At 41.5% G+C, this 18684-nt stretch overlaps 1 protein-coding gene across 2 annotated transcripts in view; it reads left to right on the top strand.

Annotated features, from left to right (window-relative positions):
- The window catches only part of RB195_023091 (uncharacterized protein), a gene marked incomplete at both ends in the record, with an annotated part of 71035 nt that overhangs the window by 39480 nt on the left and 12871 nt on the right, over window positions 1-18684 (top strand). For both annotated transcript variants that reach the window (XM_064210407.1, XM_064210408.1), the window contains 6 exons: window positions 150-330; window positions 391-468; window positions 559-664; window positions 4403-4477; window positions 16715-16932; window positions 17024-17106. In XM_064210407.1, the coding sequence (XP_064066288.1) occupies window positions 150-330; window positions 391-468; window positions 559-664; window positions 4403-4477; window positions 16715-16932; window positions 17024-17106 (741 nt within the window). The remainder of the gene's footprint in view (window positions 1-149; window positions 331-390; window positions 469-558; window positions 665-4402; window positions 4478-16714; window positions 16933-17023; window positions 17107-18684) is intronic.

The raw sequence follows: 18684 nt of genomic DNA, 5'->3' as shown, positions 1-18684 counted from the left end.
AATCGAAATCTCCCAGGGTCACCTTTTACCAGTTGTGATTTATCCAAATTAATGAAGTTTTATTTTTTTTCGTTTTTGATCTAGATACTTGTTCCCTTTGGGGGTTGTAGTCAGAAACTTGTTCTCCCGTTCATCAGCTTCAGATTTAGAACTGTGGACAGGAGGAATGCCGCAGGGGACAAGAATCTCTGTCATCTGGAGCAAAAACACCTGTGTCACTTGAGGAACAGCTAGAGCAAGATGTAACAGCGAAACCCGTTCATACCAGAAGTATTGCAAAGTCAGAGTACTCAAAGGAGAGCACAATCGAATTGGCACCAGATTATAGTGGTGAGTGCAGACCAGCCTTCGCCTCATTTTTTCGCAAAAATGTTGTCTAGTGCCTTCCAGATGCAGTTGATAATTTCTTGGTGTCGATTGCTGATGGCGTTAGGGCAGTACCGTTTCTGGCTCTAGCAGATACTACCGGTTCTCCTTTTTTGACATCAGTGCTTACTTCAAATTATATAGTTCTAACTCTAGTTTTTTTAATCATTCCCACACTTTATTATTATTCAGGGATGAGTTTCATCCTCCATTTCGCATTCATGTTGGTAGCTGTTGTCGCCCATTTCATTCCGTACTTCGTATCAAATGCCAGTGATTCTACTGTCTTCGATGGGATGTTGGTTTTCTTTTATTAACTCGTTGTTTCTACCTTCAATTAGTATCGTGAGCTTCACCAGACGAAAGTTACTGTTTCTTGTACTTAACTGTTTTACTGTCACGGATGCAAAACAACTTCTAATGCCCGAAAGAAATATTTTTCAAAGGAAGAAAGGAGTTTTGGAGACGCCCTTCGCTTCTCTAAGATTATAGTCTCGTGCGAATTAGCATGTCAAACCTACCATAACTAAAAAGATTTGAACTAAACCTTTGCTTACTATCCGCTATTTACTTCAATGGAAGCTAATCATAGCTTTGCTAATATAGAATTCACGGTTTTTGAAGTATCAGTTTATTGTACTGAAAACCGATGTTTTTTGTTCTTTAAGCACATATTTCGACAGCAAACTGTACGAATATATTGTGGGTGCTTTGAGATGTTACTACCTTTTTCACTTTGCTGGTCAAGATTAATGTTCTCAGCGAAGTAGCTTCGTTTGCTCTGGGCCAATCTACACAGCCGGAGTTTCCGCAGTCTTAAAAATAGGTATTTCCGAGTTGAATCAATCAAAGCGGATTGTTTTCACGTTAGGCCAGATCGGGGGAATATGTTGGTTAGAGGAAAACCTTCCATTCGAGCCTAATCAATGAACAGTTAGGAACATAAGTCTACTGTCTTTAAAGAATTTTTTTTTTCGCGATTTGATGGAAGTGATGTTCTTTTTTGCCTCACGTTATCATAGAAATGCTTAACAGCCTCCGTCGAGAGTGTTTTTGATCTTTCTTTGGATCCACTCTAACCTTTTTTTTTAGTCCATCTATCGTCCATTCCCTTCATAATGCCACAACTATGCTTGACTTTCGATATATATTCCGCTGGATCGAAAAGACAGGACATTTCTCTTTATTCGGAGCAAACACTGGCTGAGTATTCTGTGTTAATCCCTTGTCTTCAGAAGTCATCTCTCATGCACGCTGTCGGTAGTGAGTAGCTTTCTGGACGTGGCAGCGGTGTCTGCCCACGTCTCCGCTGCGTAACAGAGCGCTGGAAGAACTGTCGAGTCAAACAGATGGGCACGAAGATCTTTGTCCGTCAGTTGGTCCTCTACCTTCTCTGTCTGGTCCAAATTGTGTTCCTCCTCGCAGTACACTTCCTTGAGTAGTTGAATCCTCTTTCAGTTTATTCATAATTTTATTCTCTTCCCTGCTTTGTTTAATTCCTTGAGTATCGTCTCTATTCCACCGGTGCTTTTCGAAGAGAGAACGATGTCGTCCGAAAAATGAAACCTCAAGTGTTTTTCATCAAAGTTTATGTCTTTTTCTTCCCAAACCAGTGTTTTCGTTGTCTACTGTAATGCGGTCGACAGCTTCGGCGACATAATATCGCCTTGTCGCGCCTCTTTTCCAAAGGGTATTATAGTGAGGGACGATGAAAAAGCTGTGTCATAGCGGTGTGTGGATTGTAGCAATTGATAATGTGCCTCCATACGACCCGTCCACACCTTCATCAACGAGCGCTGATAGTATTGCATTTGCTGCGCCTCTATGACCCTTGATACGGTCAAGATGTGGTCCCTGCAGCTGAAACTTTGGCGGAATCCAGCTTGTCGTTGAGGTTGGCCTTCATGTAGCGTAATAGATCTGCACGCGAGGATGATCTTGGTGAATACTTTGTAGAAGACGCTCGAAAATCATATCGGACGGTAGCACCGAAGGTCCTCTCAGCCACCTTTCTTATGGATAAGAACGGTTCGCGAGTTCCTTCACTGGTCTGGGACGTCATGTGCGCTGCGCAATTATATGGAGCGGATGACCTCTTGCCCGAAGAAAGTCTGCTGATAAAAAGTCAAGTCCGGGGGCTCTGGAATGTTTATGCTCCTGATAGAGAGTCGTACTTGCGAAAGGAGAATCCGTGGTGGGACTTCAGCAGTGGAAATAATCGGAGTTGACACAGGAGTTGACGAAGAGAAGAGGTTCGAGTAGAACCTCTCCGCAATGATTTCCATCTCAGGACAAGAAGAGGCGCGAATCCCGTCTTCGCTCAGCAAGGCTGTTATCGAAATATTATATTCGTGGAGGTTCTGCGGCACTTCCTTAGACTTGTTGTTCTATGTGCTGTTTCCAGAATCTCCTTCTGCCTGTATTTCGAAAGATCCTACAAGGGCCTTTTGCAGCTAGTGTTTGCTACCAACCGCTCAATGTGCGATGCATTGAGACCAATGTCATTCTTTCCAACAATTCCTGGGTGGTTTTTGTAATTCGGTCCAAGTTTGTTGTTAGCGGCTTCGAGGCGCGTTCACCACAGGCTCGCAGTCCTCTGAGCACGAGGTTGTAGTCCACGTTTGGGTCTTCGATGTCACCTTGGGACAATAAGTTCTCGAGTATCCAGTCGTCATATACGACGTCTTTCCTCATTCGTTACCCATAGCAGATGTACCTTTCATCGTGTGGCTAAGTCGTATTTTCGCACGAAGGGGACGGTGATTAGAACCACTACAAAAGGATGGTACTGCCGAGACTTCAAGTAAACACCATCTCCCGTTGGTGAGTATGTGGTCGATCTCTGCACGAGTCGTACCATTGGGCGATTCTCATGTCCACCGACGATGATCTTTCTTCATAAAAAGAGAATTCTCATGAAGGAGGCGAGCGGCGGACAACAGCCTGGCGACACGATTCCCGTTTCCATTCCGGCCCTCTCTTAATCCAATTTCTCTGATCCTGTATTCCTCTTCGGCGGCCGTTCCTACATTCAGGTGACAGGATCACTTGAGAATCGACAAGATGGACAACATATAGGTGAACAACAAAACCAACGCCACCTACATTTCGCGACGGAACCTTTTCTCTGCGAATGACGAGCAAAGCATGTATGTCTCTCGACACGGTCTGGATGTAGTCTATGCCTTGATGTGGGAATGAGAATGATCTTCGTGAACGCTCTGTACAAGATGCTCTGCAAAGATATTGGACTGTTTTTCCGAAGGACCTTTCGGTTAATTTCTTCGAGTTTTCCACTGGTCTGGCTATGTTAGGTTTCATGCTCATGATCACATGAGGCTTAACCTGCCGGGCTGATTGGGCTTGACACAAGAGTTGATGAACGGAAAAGGTTCCAAGGAATCACTTCGTGATCATTCCGATATCACGATGTGAAGAGGTGCGAATCCCGTCCTCGTTCAGCAGCGCTGTTAGCGGAGTATAATATTTGCGACACTTCTTCAGACTTTTCCTTTCTGCTTGTGACTTTGTGCTCCTTCCTGAATCTTCCGCTTCATTCCGAAAGATCCTCTTGCATGTTTTTCTGGAGTTCGTGTTTCCCGCCAACTATTTAATGTGCGATTTGTTTGCCATGCGCGGCGTCGAGGCATATTCAGCATGGGTTCTTAATCCTCTGATGAGCATGCCATAAGTAGCAGTGAACTGTACCCTCTCATATTAAGAAATATTTAAAAAAGCTCCGTGATAATTGCTGGACATTGGTGTCTTGCTTAACGGGCCTGCGGTGCATATGATCACTGTTAGGTAGGCAGAATTAGTTATTTGGTCAGCGAGGATGGTAAACCATCTAGGATGCGCTCCATAATTAATTGCTCAGGTAAGTCATGAACGGTAATTAACTAGAACCTCTTCGATCGCTGGCTTGTCGAAATATGAACTTCGTATCACTTGAAAAGAAAACTAGTGGTTGTTTCTTATCTATGCACATTTGTAAAAACGACTTAAGTACTTACGAAAGTGGTTTGTTCCATTTTAGGGTCGCACATGATCTTGGAACGAAATGCAGGTTATTGGAAGAGCAAAATAAAATAAAGGAGAAGGAACTGAGCCGGTTCGTTTACTGTTTAGAGTTTCAATGGATTACTCGAACAAGAGATTTTTGTTCCCACTATCCAGACAGAACTTCGGTTACTCTTTAGACAGCAGTCTAGTGTTGCCTACGTCGATTAACGTTTAATTTTTTATTCACTTTGAAATGAATAATCAAGAAACACAGCTACGCCGCCCCTTCAAACTTCGGCGACGATATTTTGAAGTTAGTATTGGAACAGAATCCACGTCGAAGAACTAGAGAGTTAGCAGAAGAGCTTAATATGTCAAATTCAACTGTTTGCAGCTACTTAAAGTAATGTATGAGAAGCAAAACAGGAGTTATTTATGACTCAAACTAATACTATTTTTTACTACTGTTATTTTTGTTGTCACTGTTATTATTATTTGCTATTATTATTAACAATTATATACCAGTTAGTTACTTGTGAACATATACGCCAGTTTGCTACTAGTGTACATGTATATCACCTTGGTCGCCTTGTTCTTCCAACTGGTCCAGTGGCTGCCACTAATCCTTCCACTTGTCCCTATCGTAATCCAGGGTCGCCCAGTGGTTTTTCCTTTCGCGTGGGTCATGAAGAACATCGAAATTTTTGCTTGAAGGACTTCGTTAACTTAAAACTTACTTTTTGATTTTGTGAAGTCGTAGAGAATCTTATATTGAATTAAAATTTTTAAAAATTGACGCGATATTCGAAACTCAAATTGTCTTCTGCTTATCAAATATTTTCACTGCAAATATAATCTGTAACTAGAAGGCATGCCTTTGAAGAACCTCAGGGCAGCTTCATTCAGTCTAAGCGTGTCCCAATGTTTCAATGAAAAACTGTTAGCCCTTTATATCGAAGATTAAGACATCAGAAACCAGAAATTACACATGAGAATCGTTCATCGTTCTAAACACGCGAGAGAAAAGCCTCTCCGTTTCGAATCTACCAATGTAAAGTGACTCGAGAAGGGAAGGCGTTATGATCAGATTATTTGCGGCCACTGACTTCAAACAAACTGAGATTTTACGAAGCTGGGCAGTAAACATTACGTATGGGATTCTCTTCTAGACGTTTTCAAACGCAGATAAAGTATTCGTGTGTCCAAAATTTATCGTATTTTGATTATAAAGAAATTTTTGAACTAATCGTCAATTGTAAACATTTTGCCGCAGTCATTCATCGAAATCCAAGAGTTTGTGACAATCCTCTGAAGTAGTACAGACGTTGGCTAATAGGTGTGGTGCTGCTTGCGTATTGATAGCAAGTTATGAGCTGTCTTAGTGCGAACTCTATTAATAAGCTGCTGCTAATTGGTGTGCACATGAAAGCTGTTCTTCTTCTCTTCACCTTTAACAAATTTATTTTCAACATCTTTCAAAAAGTATTTCGTGAGGAATTTGTTGGAATGTGTCTCACTTTGAAGGAAGTTGGTGGTACGGTTCCAGGTAGCTAGGAGTTCTTTAGTGAGAAGCAAGCACTGAAGATGCAGTTCGCTCAAAAATTTCCGCTTCCCCTGCTGGGTTCAGTAGTGCTTTCGGTGGGCTTACGGTGAACACAAGCATCTCGGCCTTCGGGAAAGGACCCAGCCACCAGCTGCGCTTTATAATACCCGTACAGTCATCTGCAGGCGGTTATGAGCTGCAACATCCCGAGTGCTACTGCTTACCCTGTAGTCCAGCATGAGAACGTTTTGACTGCATTAACAGAAAACAGATGAGTCAGGATCATCACACATCAGTTTACCCGACAAAACAACCTTTTATATTCGTACCCATACCAATTTCGTAAAGTGAATTCAGTCATTCACATATGCGTAAAAAGGTACTTTGTTCAGTAATCTACTTTATTCATCCGTCTCACTACTCGCGTAAAGAGTTCCTTTGTCGGTTAAATTGATTCATTCCAGTGCTTCTTGTATATCTGCTTTCTCAGTTTGTATGTTCCATGTTTTTATTGCGAAAAGAATGAAGTAGTGCCCTTACTCCATGTATTAGTTGAGAGAACATAGTAAAGCCTTCCCGAACGCTGCTTGGCAAATTCACAAACAAATTTTGGCCTGCAGTTTCACTATCTTCATTTCGCTAATGACATCGTTTTAATAACATGGAACATCAGCCAAGCGAAATGAGTGCTGCTTGAACGGTGGAAACGTTGATCTCCTAAAAAAGACCTAAAAGAGATGTCAATGAGAAATGAGTGGAAATTATGAGACCTCTAATCTTTGCTTCGAGCAACGCTGGACAAGCAGAAGGAAATTGTGGCCAGCCAGTCAGTGTACGCTCTACTGGTAGGATAATTGTAAGAGTATCCCGTTTCACGCAAGCAAAAAGAGAGTATTTGGGGAAGCGATCACTCTACGACAACAATCGAATATCAGAATATCAGAGACGCTGCTGTGTCTGTCAGTTAATCCGAACCATTTACGACTCTACGAATTTTACGTGAAAAAGAAACACAAGACACGAATAATGTATCATGTATCACAAGTTACAGATCCTATAACATCCATTTAGTTACTATTTCCTTACTAACATCCTAATTTCAACTTAAACTATGATAAAGTCTTTGGCGTATTAATTCAGTTGGGATGTTCCATTGCGCTTTACTGCAATTCGTAATCGTTGAGATTTTTTTTTTGGAATGCATCTTGGCTTATGCAATGACATGCATGGACCAGCCGATGGTCGATTCAGTGTTTTCATTCTCCTAGACAAGTCTTGTACCAATTTATCGACCCCGGATTGACAGATGAAACTCTTGGTTGACACTAGGGTGGTTTCGAACCGTCGACCGTGAGGTCATGGAGCGGAGCTCTTACCGACTGCGCCACACCCACCCAGTTTTAACATAAAATGGATGCGGATAAATATGAGGGTAATGTTGGAATGGAAAGGCAGAAGATAATTTTCTTACTTTGCACTGGTCGTTATGTACTTCATAGGCAGAGTCAAGCGTGTGATAGGATTCTCCCATCGGGGTGTCGTGAACGGAAGAGATCGCAAGGGAAGGGACCGTAATAGTGTGCAGTAGGAAATAGTGAATGGAGGATAGCATGATAACCTGGACAAAATGCTATATAATATTAAGTAATTATTATATATGCGTTACAAAATATTACATTAAACAATCACGCCATATAATTCCACCCTTAGTCCGTGTGTCAGTTTGTTTGTTTTTCTGTGTACGAATAACCCCTAAAGATGCAAAACGTTCCATTGCTGGGAACCGAACTAGCCCCACCTACCTGAGAACATTCTGCCGCTCAGCTAGTATCAAGAACCTTGCGATGGTATATGAAATACCTGATAGGACAGGTTACTTTCAGTCATGTGTTAAGAAGAGCATATGACTTTTATGCATGTTCGCCTCTAATTCTACAAAGCAGTGAAATTGATTAGTTTTTTGATTATACAGATAAATTGAATTTTTTTTTTTTTGTTTAGTGCATTCATAAATCACAAACTAACCGCTTTCTCTTCTGAAATATTTCTTCTGAAGTTTTTCAGAAATGGAATACCTTTTCTTGCAGAACTAAAAAAAAGTAAGAAATTGTTATTTATTATTCTTTTCTAGCTATTATCTTTTATAACGACTTTTTTCTCCAGGTTTTACTGCAGCAGCATATTTGAGAATAAGATGTCCCTAAATTTTGTTGTAGAGAAAACATGTTATGATGTTCAAGAGCTTTACTTAACTTACTTAACTTAAACATGGCACAAAATAGGCACATTAAATTGAGTCCTTGCCTTCTTTCTTTTTTGAATGTTATCGTCTTTTTCAGTATTTGCACAGAGAACTCTTCTATCGTTCATGGTTTCATCTATGTGGATTATGTTTGCTATTTTGGTCCGTGTGTGTTCGTGTTACTTTTCTTGTTATTGATTGTCAAGTTTCCAGTGCTTTTTGTGATGTTTAGGGTGAGATCCTAACTGATTTTATTGGTTTTTTATTCGCCCCAAAAAGTGAGATTAGGGTTGAATGGATCCCACGACGTCAAATGAGCGGGATGATGTCAGGGCAGTGTCAGTGAGGCGAACGTCAGATTATGCTGAGATGTACTAAGACTAGTGGAACGAGTTGTTCAGCGTCAAGTAGATGCGTCTGTGACTCCTTTCTTCGGCTTTCTGGGACTCAGATTGCTGTGCCGGAAAGCAGTACAACTGGGTGCAACGCGTCCTAAAACGCGTACGCGGTAAAGCATGTTGGCCTCGGAAGATAGTGGACGTAATTCACGGCGTCATGTAGATGCGTCGGTATCCTAAAGTAGAAAGTTTAGGAGGGGTCCCACGACATCGTAGTGCGCGAACGCCAGAAAACAGTAAAATGAACTGTCCTGGGATAATACAGTGCTGCTGAAGTTATCTCTTGAATCATTCAAGCTTGAGCTGAAAATATTAATTTGGATAGGACCTTCATGCAGGGTTTGTTATACTGCTGCTGTTAGCCCAAGCTCGAGTATCTCATAATTCGCACTCAGGTTATAACTTGTCGTAGCGGGACGGGAGTAGCGCAGACAGTAAAAGGTCCGTCTTTGAATGCACGATCGGTCGATGGTTCGAAACCGGGCTTTTGTTGTTGAACCAATCCTTATGGCTTGCTGTTGCAGAACCAACCTTCATCTCTCCGTGGTCGATAATTTAGTACTAAACTTCTCTGAAAGTATAAATACACCGAATTGATACATCACCTGATCCCCGCAGGTCATTGTATAGGCCAACACCTATTCATAAAAACTCAACGGTCGCAAATTGATCAAAATGCAGTCAAATGCGTTGGCGCATCCTAAGCGGATTGATACAGCAGAGATTTTTAAAGTTATAACTCTTATGGTTCTGGTCATTGATGAATAGAAAGTAGAATTAGTGGAACTTTTTGTAAACTTTTACAGCAGTATTAAAGTTTTCTCCCAACAACTTTTTTTTTGTTTTCGAATAGCTTTGATGGAAGAATTAGAAGTCTTCGCCCTAAAGGGGTCAGTGCTCCACTTTGAAAATATTCAAACTTTATCTCATATCTATATTCTTTCGGTATCGCTACAATAGGTAGGGTGTGGCGCAGTCGGCTAGATGTCCGTTGTAGCCACACGGTCGAGGGTTCGAAACCGCCCGTGGTGTAAACCGTATTGTAAACCAAGCCCTTCATCCCTCCGGGGTCGATAAATTGGTACCAGACTTGTCTGGGAGGATAAAAACACTGACTTGATCATCGGCTGACCCCGCAGGCCATTGTACAGGCCAACACGCGTTCCAAAACCTCAACGATTAGGAATTCCAGTAAAACGCGTTGGCCCATCCCAAGTGGATTGGTATGCCAGTGACTTTATCCTTTTATCGCTACATTTTGGAAACATTTTTCAAAGTATCAGATATTCTCGTCCGTCATACTGACTTAGTGTTCTACATCAGATCATGTAATCTGTTGACCGCTATTTCAGCTGCTGTTTGTACGCCTGTTTCGAATTCCTGTAGGGGAAGTATTACCAGTCTGAGGTGAACGTGCAAGGGGCATGCGGTGGAGTGTATAGGGAAGAGGAATGCGCTGAGATGACGACTCACTCTTTTTTCTTGACAAATCCGTTTGAAATTATAGCCCGGTACTGCTGCGTCAATAATTGCGCTGATTTCACGTTTTGCGCCGTTGCGCCAACTGTGCAGTCCCATGTGCTTTCTGACGTTAGCGCACCGATTCAACGAACACTGCTCTCTGATATTTCGTTTCACACTCGTACATATACGCTTGACAGACTAAGTCTGTTATAGCATGCTATTCCTTCCTTGTATGCCACTATAACTTCTAAGTTCTTCCCGTCTTCTTTCCCAACAGTTGACATAGAATGGTATGATAGTGTTAAATAACGCGAAAGTCATCATCATACTGAAAAAGACAAGATCAAAATCCCTATTTTTGCTCGCGCGCCGAAAAGTGTATGATCGTGAATATAATCTCATAACACAGACCAACATAAAGCTATGCAGTTCTCCTTCCAGTATGTTGTAGACGAGGAACTTCTCTGTCACATGCTACATCTAACGACTTCCAGGGTCTCTCCGTTTTTCAAAGAATTTCCAAATTTTCGATGGGAAAAAAGAATGACATTTTTCTAATCTTTTTCTCAGTGCCCAAACTGCAAAAAATGAAGACTAGTAGATGAAAAAAAAACAGCAACAAAATATTTCTCTTGGTCCTCTCACCACGAAGTTATTTGCGATCTTCCAGAGCTAACAATGCGCAGATTCTGAATTTTCTTGGTCATTAATTTCTATTTAATCCACTTTTGAACTGTAGAAAACTACGCAGTATAATTGATTTCTTCATCTTTTAGTAGTTTGAAGTTTCCATCTGTCTTCCAAAAATTTGACTCAGCGGAATCTCGAACCTGCGTCGCATCATTGTCACATTATAGAAACAAAATGGTTTTTCTCCTTTATTTCGTCCTTTGTAATTCTATATATGCAGTTAACTTTCCTCTTTTTTCATCGTATTATGTGCTTTAATCAATATTTAAAAATGTTTCATAGATTTTAGAATAAATGGTGCAACGGTAATTGTGACCGGTGACCTGTTCGCTGAAATTTATGAGGCCTTTCTGGGTAAAAACCAATTTGAATTCCCTGCATACTTGGTTTCAACAAGAGCTACAGCTCGTATTACACTGCGTCTGAGAGGGGTATATGAAAATTGTTCTTTGTTTTTCATGTGTTTAAAGACATCACCCCACGTGTGTAGGGTGGTGCGGGTTTCAGGTGGGTTATGCCTATACGGATTATAGAGAGGAGGGGGATTCCGTCCATTTCCTCCTAATTGTCGTAACATTCGACTTCCGTTCCGGCGCGCTATTTTCCACAACGAGTTCGAATGAAGCGCGCCAGCCCTGTGCATGCGCCGTATCTTCTGGACCATTTTTTTTCTACAGGAATTAGGAAGAAATGGACGGAATCACCTTCCTCTCCATAATCTACGACGCCGTACAGGAAATCTGAAATCCTCTCCACTTGAAATCCGCACCACCCTAGAGTCGTGGGGTGATGCCTTTAATATCTCTAAGAGGAGACGTCGACTGGTTAGAACGGTCAGCAGATCTAAGCCCAGTCTTGTTTTAGTCGTCTTTAGCAATGTATTGACAACAACGGCAGCCATCTGCTAAATTTCTAGAACTCAATAAATAAAATGACTTTTCATGTACTTTCCAAAAGTGTATTAATTTTCTTCTTTGTAGATTCTTTTCACTTTTTATACGATTCAAAATGTGGAAGATCATTAAACTCACCCTGTTTATGAAGTGCAGGCGGGAGTGGCGCAGTCGGTTAGAGGTCCGTTGTAGCCACATGGTCGGTTCAAAACCGCCCTAATGGGGACCAAGTCTTTCGCCTCTCCGGGATTCATGAATTGGTGGCCTGACCTTTCTGGGAGGATAAAAACACTAACTTGATCATCGGCGGGCCCCTGCAAGTTACTGTGTAGGCCAACACGCGTTCAAAAATCTCAACAATTACGAATTCCAGTAAAACGCATTGGCGCATCCCAAGTGGATTGATACACCAGTGAATTTATCTTTTTTATATAAATTGCAACCAGTTTGTCGCTTTATCATTCACTCGTATCTATACGATGCTGCAAATGCCGGCTACACTAATGAAGCAACACCTTTGTACGTAAAACCGGACATGAGACTTCTTGTTGCGCGCACTCCGCTCGCCTTCACTCAAGTTTTTTTTTCCGTTTTTTCTTCTTGAAAGTGTAAATTTGTTGAAATGATGAAATGAAGTGATGAGTTCATAGATTTATTTGGAGCGTGAGTTTTTCTTTTTTTTTTCTCAATGATTAGCACAGAAGATGAGCCAAAGACATCACCCCGTGAATCTGAGGTGCTACGGATTTCAGGTGGAGTATTCGTATACGGGAGATTATGGAGAGAAGGGTGATCCCATCCATTTCTCCCTAATTGCGTAAAAAACGGCCTGGAAGATACGGCTTCGGGCGTTCCGACGCGCTATTTTTTACAAGGAGTTCGATTGGACCGCGCCAGCCTTGTGCACGCACCGCATCTTCCGGGCCGTTTTTTACGGCAATTAGGAAGAAATGGACGAAATCACCCTACTCTCCATAATCGACTATCCCGTATACGAATACTCCACCTGAAATCCGTGCCACCTCAGATTCGTGGGGTGATGCCTTTAACATAGAATGATGATGAAGTGATGTGAACCTCATCATTGTACTCATAGGGGTAAGATTCTACGTCAGATCATCTAAACTGTTAGCTACAATTTAACAGGTCGTTAATGTAGAAGATAAAAGATGAAGTGTCTGGCGTTAATGAATCAGCTTGGGATGCGCCACCACGTTCACTTCAATTTAGAATCGTTTGAGGTTTACGAACGTATAATTGGTGTATACAGTGAACTGCGGGGTCTAACCGATGTGTCAAGTCCGTATTTTTATCCTTCCAGACGAGTCTGGTTCCAGTTTATCGACCCTGGAGGGATGAAATGATTGGTGAGCACTAGGGCGGACTCGAACCTCTGATCGATCGTGCAGAAAGCGGAACCTCTAACCGCTACATTACACCCGACTCTTAGTCGTTTATCTGCTTGTCTCCAATTTGTCCATTGGGGTAAAGCAGTCGAAGCATGTGTAGTTTTCACCGTCATGAAATAGTCCACAACGTCTCATTTACTTCTTGACAAACTGGAGTTATTATAAGGCACTTTTGTGCTGTGGCGCACCAATCCGACGTCCTGGGATCCCTGCTAACCCATTTTACCGCTTTCTGGCGTCGGCGCACTAATCTAAGGCCACGGAACCCGTCTAACCCCATTTTACCGCTTTCCGACGCCAGTAAACCTTCTAACGCCGTAGTACCCCTCCACTACCTTTTAGAATTTCGTCACACACATAAACACACAGTTTTAGATGGAACCTTTATTTGCTTGACGTTTCGACGTTTCGCCATCTTCAGAGGCCTAAACAGAGATTGATTGGAACAGTTCTACGTTCATTCCGTCCAGTGCCACCTTACCCTTTGTCAGTTTTCAATTATCGTTCAAGGTACTGAAACCGGAAGCAATATGTATTGAAAATAGTCTTATGTATTGTTCCAACTGATGTGGGGCGGCTGCTAGCACACGCCTGCTTAGCGCACCAGCGAATGAGTATAGCTGTGTGTGGATCACCAGCGACGATCATCTCCAACGTCTTTCTTGTCGATACTTCTGTTTCGTGAGCTAGTATAACGCATTTCACTTTCACATAATCGTTTCTGTTGTGGATGTCATGTATATGTCTTCCAAGGGGTGTTATCAAACTTTTACGCCGTAACATAACAAATAATACATCTTTCACAGACGCAGTATCTATCTTACAATCTGTTCCTAACAAGCTGGCTTTTGATGCTCGCATTAGGGATATTAATCAGGATGAGATCATCTCCTAATTGTGCATGAGCAATGCTGCCTTGAACAGCGCAGCATTGCTCATGCACAATTACACTGTCAAAGGTAATGCGGACATACTGTATGACCATTAGCACATGCGATTTTCATGGGTATTCTTCGTGACTCATGCCGCTCTTGGTTGTCAGTATATACTTCACTAGTCGTTTTGAACATATTACTAATCACTGCGCATTTAACTCATTTAACTTTAACAGTCGTACGCGCAGATTTTGCATGCATGTGCAGGTTTGGCATGAGATATTTACTCATTACCACTTTACTCTAATAATGCCATTCGAAGCACTTATTTGTGTTGAGGAAAGGGAACCAGCCTTCGTTTGGGGATTCTCGTGTGAGTCTTATGTACTGCGATCGTTGATTGAGTATTCGGAGACACTCGTCTATCTCAGACTGAGGAATTATGAGGCAACAGTCATCGATATATCCGCAATAGATTATCGGTGTACGCGAAGGTACGGACCCTTCAAATCTGCTCATGAAGCAGATCGCCAGTACTAATGGTAATCGTTTACTAATTGCTGGCCTTCTCAATTAAAGGATAAAGGATAAAGTTTCTGGCGTTAATCAATCCGCTTGGGATGCGCCCCCACGTTCACTTCAATTCAGAATCGTTTGAGGTTTACGAACGTGTATCTGGCCGATACAATGACTTGCGGTGGCTAGCCGATGTGTCAACTCAGTGCTTTTATCCTCCCAGACAAGTCTGGTACCAATTTATCGACCCCGGAGGGATGAAAGGCCTGGTGAGCACTAGGGCGGATTCGAACCTCCGATCGATCTTGCAGAGAGCGGAACCTCTTACTGACTGCGCTACAACCGCCCCTTCATACCGATAGTGGAACAAAACAAAACTTACAAGAAAACGGAAAGCTAGTCAGGGTGATCAGAAAATTAAGTTGTTGTAAAAGCAGGAATGCAGGATCGTGATCGTGCAGGAAGCGGAACCTCTAACCGCTACACCACACCCGCCCCGGCTTCTCAATTGCGCGAAATAATTTCAAGATCACGTGAAAATGTTGCAATTCAGGCATTCCTTGATAGGTGTTATTATGTGAACTTTACTAGGACCATATGATTCTATGTTGTTGTTGTAATTCTATCATCTCAGGTAGAGCTTGTAGTGCCTATCAGAGATGATAGATAGCATATGCACACTATTAGAAAAAGTAGTTGTAAAGAATAAATAGAATGATAAAAAATAGTATGCCGAGGTTTCAATGCTCGAAAACGCTTGAACTACACGTTACAGAATAATCCCATTATTATATAGCATGATAATAGAAGTTAATAGTATGAGAGAATCTGTCGACCTTGCTTGCTTTTCAAGGTTTTGCAAATTTTTGCTGCAGGAAGTGCAGGCTGGGGCTGCAGTCGAACCGCATTTTTTACAGGTATTAAAAGACACAAAAAAGATTTTTCAAAGTTATAGGTTGCAACAAAATTTAAGAACACAAATGGGAATTAGTATACTAGGAGGAAGAAATTTACATTTTTTTGAACATTACTGAATACAAGGTAGCGACTATCATTCTGTATACACTGTCTAATTCTCATACTGAAATTCTCGATGACACATCGTTTTACCACCGGTGTTATTGCACGAATTTCTTCAATGCTCGTTGTTGTTCCAAAATCCAATCAAATCCAAATTAAGTTCCAAATGTGTAGATCCACTTGGTCACCACCTACTTTCCCAACGACATGCCTCCACTATACAAGCTTTGTTCAAACGCGCGGTTTGACTGCCTCACCTTGAATTTTTAAGAGATTTTTTTTGCTCATCAGTATAAGCAGAGAGGAATTACGCAGTTTGTTTTTTTTTTTTTTGCTCTGCGTTGGTGGTAAAATAGACAGAGCAAGCGGTTAGTGGTTGTTTAACGAAGAAAACACTGTAATCTGGCATGCAGTATGACTCTGATTTCTATTTATTTTCACCTTGAGAACGTGTACGATTCATATCATTATCGTGATTTTAAGTCATTGGCTTCGGATATCAGATCATGCTGCAAATCTTGCAGATGAGGCGAAAACGCCGAGTTGAGATATCACTCGCTGCAAAGAAGTTTTTGTCTACAAACCTTGGAAGTTACCCCTTCTTGGCGTCCCATTTCGTAGAAACCAATGGACTTTGCACTGGAGGACTTTGCACTGCACCCATGTTTTTGGGCAATGTATGATGACCATACGAAGTACGTGTTGTAACAAAGCAATTCGTTACGAATTCAGTGAAGGCGGGAATCGGTCCGTATCTACCGAATACCATATGCTCTTTGGAGGCGTTTTCACTATTTTTTTAGAATCGTTTTTCGTTGTTTTTCGTGTGAATAATCACAGAAAAAAAGTGGGGAGAAACCCAGTTCCTCCAATTGATGCCCTTCAGAAGACAATTTAGCAGCAGAAGAAGTGATTAAACTACCAAAAATGGATTTGCTAACACTACGACTACGAAAAATGGCAATTCTGCAAAATTGCATGGGAAAATTGGTCAGAAATCTATCACCTACTAACTAAAATCTTGAAGGTCCTCTAGGACAAGCAAAAAAAGCAAGAAGAAAATTGGCAGTAGGACTCCATAATCTCATTGGTTTTCTTTCATAAAGAAAAAAATAGAAATGGTGTTAAAAGCAATAAAATAATACCTCTCAGGAGTTTATCGTGCTCATTTGGCAGCAGTTTGACGTCGACTTTGTATAAATCAGTAATGTATATTCAGAAGGTCCGACAATGCACAGCGGATTAAGAGTGTTATTCCGTACTACTCGTGCGCCGAATCCCATTTCAATCGTTTAGGCACGAGTTCTTGGAAACTGAAATCCAACGAATGCAGCAGGAACTGCAGTCTGCAGAAACCAAACTTGCAGTGGAACGAAATCTTGTGCTAGAGGCAGAGCAACGTAGCGCAAACTGTGAACGTGTGCTTAAGGATTCGGAGCTAGCTCACTCATGTGCCGTGGGCGATCTTCTGGCCCTACGAGAGACAGTAATACAGCTTGAAAAGAATCTAAATGGTACTTAATAGCTTAATGTCTCTTTAATCTTTACTCATCTCTTTATCTCTTTACCAAGTGCACTTATCTTCTGCTTTGTTAATACGTTTAGACGAACGTCGTGTCAAAGAAGAAACTGCCTTTGAATTAGCTGGACTGAGGAAGAGTGTAACGAAACTTCAGAGCGAACTTGACGTTAGCTGTTTTTTTTTTAATGAAATAGTTTCCAGAATTTAAGATAAACGGACAAATGAAATATTTCTCCGTTGTAATTCGCTTCACTGAAACATAATCGGCTGGCGGGTGTTAAGGTCTAACGTATTCCTTCACATCTTCGCCAAGCTATATCGTTCTCGAACATAACTGAGCATGTCCTTCCCGATCTTCAGAAAGACTTTGCAGACTTTAAAGATTCAATGTATTCATCGCTGTTTCATATTCTGCGAAATGTGCTGTACTTAGATCTCCCTCCCCACTTCGGTCCATAATTTCAAGTGTGCCAAAATGTTGGTGTTTTTCACGCGTCGATCGGATATACTTTATATTCACTGATGCGTAAAGTTCTTTATGGTTTGCTTCTGTCATAAGTAAGTAAGTAACCTTTCAGCAACTTTCTATCACGCAGTCGAGTCCCATCATCATCGTTGTCTCAGTCGTACATCATGATAGAGCGAATACCGATAAATAAACTTGCAGCTTGACTTCGTTGGCAATTGACTTGGACCACATACATTTGGTAAACGGTGTTGACTTGATCTTGGTGCATCTTTGATGATAACAGAATGTTTCTGCGATTTTTATCACTTGCTCTTCCGTCTTGATCCCCGTGAATGATATCAAGGAGACCCTGCTTGTTGTGGAGGTAGAGGTGAGGTTTGTTCTACAGCCTGCAACCAGCTTGGTACAAAACTAAAGACATGAAGCAGTGTCATGTTGCTGGAATCTAGTACTACATTGTAAATATCGGTGAAAAAAGGCTGTAGTGGTGCTAGGATGTTATCAGTGGGACATTTCTGGACTATTCTTTGCACGGTACCATCAACGGATGAAAGAAGGACACCACCAGAGCCCTGTGTTGTTCGATTCACCACTTCCGTTGAAGGCTAATTGCAACGCTTTGAGTCTCGTTTCCAGATTTCGATCACTTTCTTGACTATAAACATCTGGTTAGTCGCAGATAAAGATGAAACCCGGTTGTTCATTACTAGTGATTTTTTTTTGCGATTTATAGCAAAATTTCATATAGGTTTTCGAACGTGACTCTGATCATACCTTGCTCAAGCAATTAACCATATAGCTCATTCTGAGGTTCACCGTCGTTACCGCTTAAACAGCTGATCCCGCCCTCCTACCTACCGCTCATCATACGCTGCATCTATTGGCGCGGTGAAAAAGATCCTGATGTCCATCAACCTTTTGCACCGTTTTTAGGTACTCCTGGATATCGTTAACGAGCTACTAAATTGTTCTGGAAAATCAAATACGTTCATTGAAATTTTCTGTTGCCTCTTCGATCGTATGGATGAAAACAGGTGCTTGGGAGACGGGTCTTCCGTATATTTGATCTCTTGGAAGTAGAGAAGCTTACTTCAATAAATTTCTAAATTTCTTCTCGTAATGTGTAGTTAATTTTATTAGTGATTTATTTGATCTAGTGATTTGAGTAACTCTCACTAGCAAGCTTCTGTTCGTATTTTCTTGTAACTATGTAATTTTCTGCGTTTCTATAATGAGGAGCATGTTGGATGTGGCTCTCTGTAACTCCAAGAACCT

This window comes from Necator americanus, chromosome X (genome assembly GCF_031761385.1).
Source record: "Necator americanus strain Aroian chromosome X, whole genome shotgun sequence".
In the NCBI taxonomy this organism is placed as follows: domain Eukaryota; kingdom Metazoa; phylum Nematoda; class Chromadorea; order Rhabditida; family Ancylostomatidae; genus Necator; species Necator americanus.
The sequence above is the reverse complement of the archived record's forward strand: the minus strand, read 5'-3'. Positions and strand labels throughout refer to the sequence as shown.